This window comes from Eublepharis macularius, chromosome 2 (assembly GCF_028583425.1).
Source record: "Eublepharis macularius isolate TG4126 chromosome 2, MPM_Emac_v1.0, whole genome shotgun sequence".
NCBI classification, from domain to species: domain Eukaryota; kingdom Metazoa; phylum Chordata; class Lepidosauria; order Squamata; family Eublepharidae; genus Eublepharis; species Eublepharis macularius.
This window is the reverse complement of record NC_072791.1, coordinates 110,522,763-110,530,449: the sequence shown is the minus strand read 5'-3', so window position 1 is coordinate 110,530,449 and position 7,687 is coordinate 110,522,763. Positions and strand designations below refer to the sequence as shown.

The following is a 7,687-nucleotide window of genomic DNA, read 5'->3' as shown; positions in this document are numbered from 1 at the left end:
GGCATGTTGGTGGAGTAACTTCCACCTTCCTCATTTAACAAAATTCTTATCCTCCAACAATAACTCTAGAGCTGACCTGATTGCACCCTCTTCTCTTTGCCAAAGCCTGTATTTGCATCTGATATTGCCAGTTATCTAATGGATAATAAAGTCTGGTTTCAGATATGTGGAACTTTAAGCCTCTAGACTCTAAATCTCTCCTTTGTATTGCAGGATGAAGACAGTTAATTTCTGTGTCCTGTTTCTTTGTTGGAAAACAGTATGTTCCAATCACTGTGTGCTGTCTAATGTCACAATAGCAGTAGAGAAGGAGGAATGTGGATTTTGTATCAGCGTGAATGCATCTTGGTGCTCAGGTTACTGCTACACAAAGGTGAGGATCCATGAGACTCAGGAATTACATACTTCCAAAATAGTAATGAACAAACTATTCTTCCAGATCCTGACAAATGCTCTGGTGATGTACAGCAAAATAACTGCTGTGCTTACCCATTTGGGTTATTGTCAGAAATATTGCTGGCAATCCAATTTTAGGATTGTGTACGCTACAAAAAGTTCAGAGGAACTTGTAAGTATACATGCTTAGGAATGCAGCCTTTTATGTTAGATGAGCACATTTGCCTGGAAGTATGCTCCATTTAAATCAATAGGACTTGCTTTCAAATAATAGGAACCCTACAAAATCCCATGGGATATGGGTTTGGATCCTGTGAAAAGATTCACACTTACAAGATTGTGTGTGTGTGATTGTCACCATTTTCCTCCTCCTCTGGCAGTCCTCCAATACCCCCTCCACCTCCCCCCATCTCCAGACTCCCCAGTAACAGCATTTCAGACTGCAACAGGAAAATTATGCTTCCACACAAGGAAGTCTTTATGTGTATGGAAATTTTAGACAGGATCCAACCCATTGATCATATACTTAATTTTAAAGGGGCCCTACTTTGATTGTATACTTAAACTTCATTCCGAACACCCAATGATGTTTTCATACTGAGTCAGATCCCTGGTCTATCACAGTGTTTCCCAACCTTTTTTTCATGTGAACTCCAAAATTAATTTTTCAAATCCCGAGGAACCCCTACCTATGAAAACCTTTATAGGCCAAAAATCTTGATGGCGGGAAGTGCAATTCAATCATTGTTAAATTATTGTCAAGAACATTTATTTGTAAACAGCTGCATGTACACACATACACACACATGTCAATTTACATAACCTTAATAACCATGATATTTCGAGGGATATTTGGAATATTTCAAAGTTTTATTATTTTACCATATTGTGTCTTGTGGAACCTCAGGATTTCACCGAGCCCTGGTTGGGAAACGCTGTACTACTATGCTCCTTTTTAATTTAACAGTCCAAATGAGCAGGGGTTGATCTGCTCCTGGTTCAGCACAGAGACCACTACACAGCATAATTTATATAGGATAACTGACTTAGGATATTTTGGTGCTAATATAATGATCCATATTTGCATATAGAGAGTACATGAAAAGCCAAGGCACAGAGCTGGGCATATTCCACTTGCAAACTTGCTCTCATAATCAGGAAGTTATTGTTCTTTCTATTTTCATTCTGATCATTATCATGTTTATTTGGAAATAAGTCCCACAGGTGTCAAGAGCCAGTGTTTTGTGAAAAAAAATGGGATGTGAAAGGAGAACTGTGGCAGTTTGAGAATTTTTAAAACAAGACATTTTAAACAAAAGAGAGAAGTGACTTTACCATTATACCAATTTATATCTATTTTAATCTAAGCTTGGACTATAATATAGTAGAAAAGGGGTGAAATTTAGAACTGATTTTGTAAAGAATAAGATAGGGAGGTTAGGATAAGTAATATCTTTTTTAGAGTATATGAATAAGGAAATAGTTAAATAAATATACTGATGGGTTATACTATATATACTATAATGCTAGTGGATCAGATTGTATATTATATAATAAATGTGTAGTATGGTGTTGTATGCTGTGCCACATTGGTTGCAGGGCACACAGTAGGGGTTTTAATACATATTAAATATATAATATAGTATATTTGATAGAATATAGGTTTAAAAGAAATAGAATATGTTTAAATTAAGACTTTTGTTATATATTATACTATATTATACTGGTCTGCTATATTGAGGGGTATAAGATTTATACTATATTGATAGTATAACTGATGTATATTATACTGATAGAATATTTGATAGCATAATTGATAGAAGTATACTATATTGATAGGATATTTGATATATATGATAGAATACCTGGGGAAAAAAAATTAGAATGTGCTTAGAGTAAGGGATTTATTATGTAATAAGAGGGGTTAAGGGTTGGAAAGCTGTTGGAAGTCGATAGAGAGGGGGGAGGAAAAGAGTGGGGGATAGGGTTAATTAGATATTGAGGGAATGAATGTATTGAATTTGAAAAATATACTCACCAATAATTTTTTTTTTAAAAAAAGAGCCAGTGTTTTGTGATGGTTAGAGTGTCAGACTAGGATCTGAGAAATCAAGGTTCAAATCTCCAGTTCATTGGGTTCCCTTGGGCCAGTCACACTTAGCCTAACCTACTACTTCATAGGGCTGATATGATAAAGAAAAGGGGAAAGGAGGAACAGTGTACACTGCATGAGTAGGCAGTGGCGCCAAACTCCTTGATAGCAGGGAGGGGAGAGGAGGAAGGGGAAGGCAGGCTGTGAGAGGGGAGGAGTGGGGAGAGGAGGGACTCTTATGGAACCTTGATGACCCATAGAACCCCAGGGTTCTACTGAACCCTGATTGGGAAACACTGATCTATCAAGATCTGTATTTAGGGTTGTGCATAATGACATTCCCAAGCCAAAGATATACATGGAAAACACTGTTTTGAATCACTACCTTGATTTTTTGGAATTGTAACATAAATCCAAATGCTTGGGAATTTTACAAAACCCCTTCTCTGAATAAATCTGCTTCCTCCCCTCAAGTTCCAGTCTTACCAGACATACAGCATGAGCATGTGTTTTTCTTTTATTCTACTGATTTCCTGGACAATGGCAATTCTTCTTTCCAACTGAATCTTTCCACAGGAGGAGCACAGAGCACTCTCAGCCCATGCCAGCCAATCACAATCTGTGGGGGATTTCCCTCTGAAAGTAGAAAGCTTGGAGGAATCAGTGGAAGTAAAATTGGAATGCTTGGTCTAAATCACTTGAAATTTGGGTGGTGTTTAGTGGATAGGCAATACTCACTGTCTGACAATGTTGGTGTCATTTGGTTGAAAAAATAGCCTCCTCAGCCCCCCCTCCTGAAGTTTCCCATAGGGAATAATAACAGAACTTCAACTCATTCTCCTCCCATTCTTATGCAGAGTGGGTAGAAGCTTTTTCCCTCTGAAAGTAGAAATCTTGGGAAAATCAGTGTCTGTAAAACTGGAACATTTGGTCCAATATGCTTGACACTTGGGTGGCTGAAAAACAGGCTTCCCACTCCCCGCCCCCCCCCCTCATAAGTTCCTTATATGGAATAATGGAAATCTTCTTTCTTACTTCGTTAAACAAGCAACAAGGAAGAATGGAAAAAACAGAGTTTTCAGCAGAAAGGTCAAGCAAATATTGTCAGTCACTGTAAGAGTAGGAAAATGAAATGAATGCAGACATGTTATTTTTAATGCCAATGCTCCTGCTAGGCTACCACCATTTTAGAATGAGTAGAGAGAAGTGCAGCTGCACAGAGAGGAAACTACTTTGGGAGCTTGTAAAATTGACTCCCTTTGTTCAATCTTCTTAAAATTTAGGAAGTCTTTGGATTAGAGAGAGGACTGTGTTATGTGCAAATTTGGTGCCAATATCTTTATAAATGGCTGCCTCAGATCTGTGAATAGATCCCCCGTTGAAAATAATGGAACTGAAGAAAAACCACATGAATTTGACTCCTGATTCAGTAATATCCTATCCAGGGATAAGCAATCACAGTAAACATGCCCCGCCCCCCAAGTCTGGATCAGACATTATAATGGAAATTTGGTGCACACCCCTGTTTGTATTATCTACTCTGACTGGCAATAGCTCTCTAGAGTCTGAAGCGGAGACTTACTCATCATCTGCTACCTGTCCCTTTTAATTGAAAATGCTTCAGATTTGAATCATATCTGAATCATATGTTCTTTCACTGAGCCATGGCCTCCCTTACATTTCGGTCTGTATCACTGGTATAGTCCTGACTACTAAATATGTGACTTGCTTAAATAACTTGATTTGCAAGTTCTGTCCACTTTTGTAGCTATATGATATTGATCACTTATCTTGTGGTGAATTTCTCAGTGCAGCTAGATTGCGGTAAAAAAATAGTGCACACTGGATTACTACTAACTGAATGTTGTAGTAAGTCTCAATTTTATATTAAGATTGTTATCAACTTTTTAGTGGCCTTGCTCTTCTGCCTTTAATATCAGTCAGATACACATAAGGTCACTAATTGCCTGGAGAAAAAAAACCCTTCTTCTTCTTTAATAGAGGCTTAATTGGATTTTATTTGTCAGGTGATGTTATTTACCTCCATGCCATGAAAAGTTTCAGCTGTCCAATTCCACACATTAAACCTCTATTAAAGTGGCAGGGCATTTTTCTCCAGACTTGTTAGTGACCTTACACATACTTTTTACTACACATATATTCATTAATTTTATTAAAGATATACTCTGCAAGTAAAGCTATTACTGTCACTTTCTACATGCCACAGAACACTTCGCCAGCTAACTATTTACATACCATGGAACTGTTAAAGGCAGATGCAAAGGGTCATTAAAAAAAGCTAGCAGAAATGTTCACAATGCACAATGCTACTATGGCACATGTGTCATAGCTTAGTTTATCATAGTTATGACATAAGTCTGAAGTGTGCAAATCATGCCTTATCTCTTGAGAATATCATCCATGTAACAGAATCATTGAAGCTACACTCTTTACATGATTCAGCCATTCACCAGGAAGCAGATTATTATAGTCTAGCCACCCAGAGCTGTGTAGGATTGAATTCCCCACATAGTGGATTTTGGAGCTAGTTTACATTCATAGCAAAAGGTTACTTGCTCAGGAAGAAACTGTACACTATAAAAATTGTTCCAGTTTATTTTGATGTAGAGCAATATGTGTGTGTTGTCACTTGGTGGATAAAGAACGAGGACAAGGAGTCCTGTAACAAATGTTTCAAATATGGCAGGCCCTAAATAGGAATTGTTCTGAGTTTAAGAAGTTGCCTAACAATCATTGAAGTCATGGGAGATAACAGTCAGTATCAGGCTGATCAATCAGCCCTTTGATCGGGTCCTGTAAAATAATATTGAGTTATGGTTTAAAGTGCTCAGAACAGGCCATTGTTGGCAAATGGATTTCAAATCTCATCTCTCTCTTGCTCTCTTTCTTTGGTTAGGATCCCCTTTATAAGTTCTCACGAAAGAAGCCTGTTCAGAATGTCTGCACATTCAAGGAGATTGTGTACGAGACTGTAAAGATTCCAGGATGTGCTGGTCATGCAGAATCCTTTTATTCCTATCCAGTAGCAACAGGATGTCACTGTGAGATCTGTGATGGAGACCTCACTGACTGCAGCACCACAAATGGCTTAAATCCAAGTTATTGTTCCTTTGGTCAAAACCAGCTCAGAGAATGAGGATTGATCGGTTTATTTCCTGTATTTTAATTTTTTGTAAATACCATCCTGAGTATAAGATAAAAAAGCAATGTGGGTGGCTATTACTGCTGATATGTGGAAAGAACATTATATCTTGCATTTATCTTCAGTAGCTTCTTTTTTGTTTCTAAAGCAAAATGTTTTCTCTTATGTTCAGCCTCTCCATGTCTCTCGGAGCCCAACTTCTCTACAATCTATTCTGCACTCCATGCCTTCTAGTGTTCTAACTTCCAGTGTTACTCTGCTCATTGGCAGAATGTCCACACCTTGCCGTAGCTTTTAACGAGCTTATTATATAAACTTGTTCAGAGGACTAGAATCAACATGTGAAGAAGAGAACAGGCTTTTGGCTGCAGGCCTTGCCTTTGACTTCCATCCCTAGATCTTACCTTGTACATACATACAAGGTGAATATACAACAAACAAAACTAAACACAAACTGGGTACAGGTCACATATGAAAACCTGTGCATGTTCAAGTATAGGCTCTGTCTGCTATTTATTTTACAGATTACTGTCATGATCTAAACCTCCCCTTCTGCTTTTAATTGTTCCCTGTTTGCAATAATTGGCACAGGACTGCTGTTGTTGAACCTGCTGGTGACCAGTAGTTCATCTAGTCTAGCATGTTGTTTCTCACAGTGGCTAAACAGATGTTCCCAGAAGGCTTACAGTGTAGGGGCTCTGTTTTTGTCCTGAGCATTGGTATTCAAATGTTTACTGCCTCTGAATTTGGAGGTATAATTTGATCATGATGGTTATTCATTGAATTTGTACAATCCTCTTCTGAAACCATCTAAAGCCCTGTTTACAGTGAATGCACATACATCCTGCTTGTAAGAAACAGCCAACACCTGTTCACTTTACAAATGAATCCAGGGACTAGTACCTAGATAAATGTGTGGTTTAAGTTTCACATTCAGCTGTACATGCATTGAATGTAACATGAGAACTATTCAATGCACATCGAAAGGAAAATTAAGTTACGCTATACACTGATTGTACACTGGACACTTTCTGTACCCAAATGTGTGCTATGCCACTGACCCAGGCCCCACCTTTCATGAGTGACATTGATTTCAGTGTGCATAGCTATGTGTGAGACTGAAGGCAAGATAGTTCCATTGGCTTTTTTTTATGGCAGAGTATATTTCTAATTATTCTGTGTGATATACCTACAGCATAGGTCCCTGGCTTTTGTCCCTTTGTTATATTGCACTTTAGTTGTGTTGTGTGTATGTATTTATTTAGAGAAAATGTGCACAGTTAGTGTGGATATCTCTGTTAATTATGGTATCTTTTAAACACAACTTAATTTACTGAAAAAAAGTGTTAGCAAATGTGTTAATATGTGTCACTCTGGATGATACCAAACAAATAAAATAGGGGCAAAACATTCATTTTCCGTGTGATGTTGATTGTCCTTATACAAACACATGCACTTCTGCTTTTATATGCACATTTTTAGAAACAAGAAGTATGTGAGTTCTGAATGATAATTTATAACTATTCCCTGATCTGCCACAGACACTGACTATTAAGCCTATTCATTGTGGTTAAAGGACATAGTGTACATTCTGAAAGGTTTCTGTAACTAAATGAGTTTCTTTCAAATAATAAAAGGATTTGTTTTGTTGCACTTACATTACTTGGCTGTTTATGATCTTGTAAATTAATAATGAGCCATCTGTTCAAGTATTTGTAAAACAAACTTTTAAAGTGTTCTGCTTAAGCTACCTTCTTTGTTGATTGACTTAAGCAAACAGCGACTTCTTCACACTAGGCTAGTGCCTTTGATTGTACTCCAATTTGGTGTGCTTGCTAGGCACAACTGGATCTTCATTTTTTCTCAGCCCATCAGGTCTTCCTTTAGGAAAGTGAGCAAAATAGCACCTCTGTATTCCAAAGAGTCCAGAAGGGAGGCAAAGGTGTTGACAAGTCAATGGAATTTTACTAAGTGAACCTAGAAAGTTAATTCAAGCATCATAACAAAAATGGCTTTCCTAGAAATCAAATATCATA

General features: G+C 37.6%; 1 protein-coding gene across 1 annotated transcript; it reads left to right on the top strand.

Annotated features, from left to right (window-relative positions):
- The first annotated feature begins 214 nt into the window (after positions 1-214).
- Positions 215-5,645, top strand: FSHB (follicle stimulating hormone subunit beta). Its single transcript, XM_054972467.1, has 2 exons — positions 215-373; positions 5,406-5,645. The coding sequence occupies exons 1-2, from the start codon at positions 215-217 to the stop codon at positions 5,643-5,645; spliced, it is 399 nt and encodes a 132-aa protein (XP_054828442.1).
- The last annotated feature ends 2,042 nt before the right edge of the window (positions 5,646-7,687 follow it).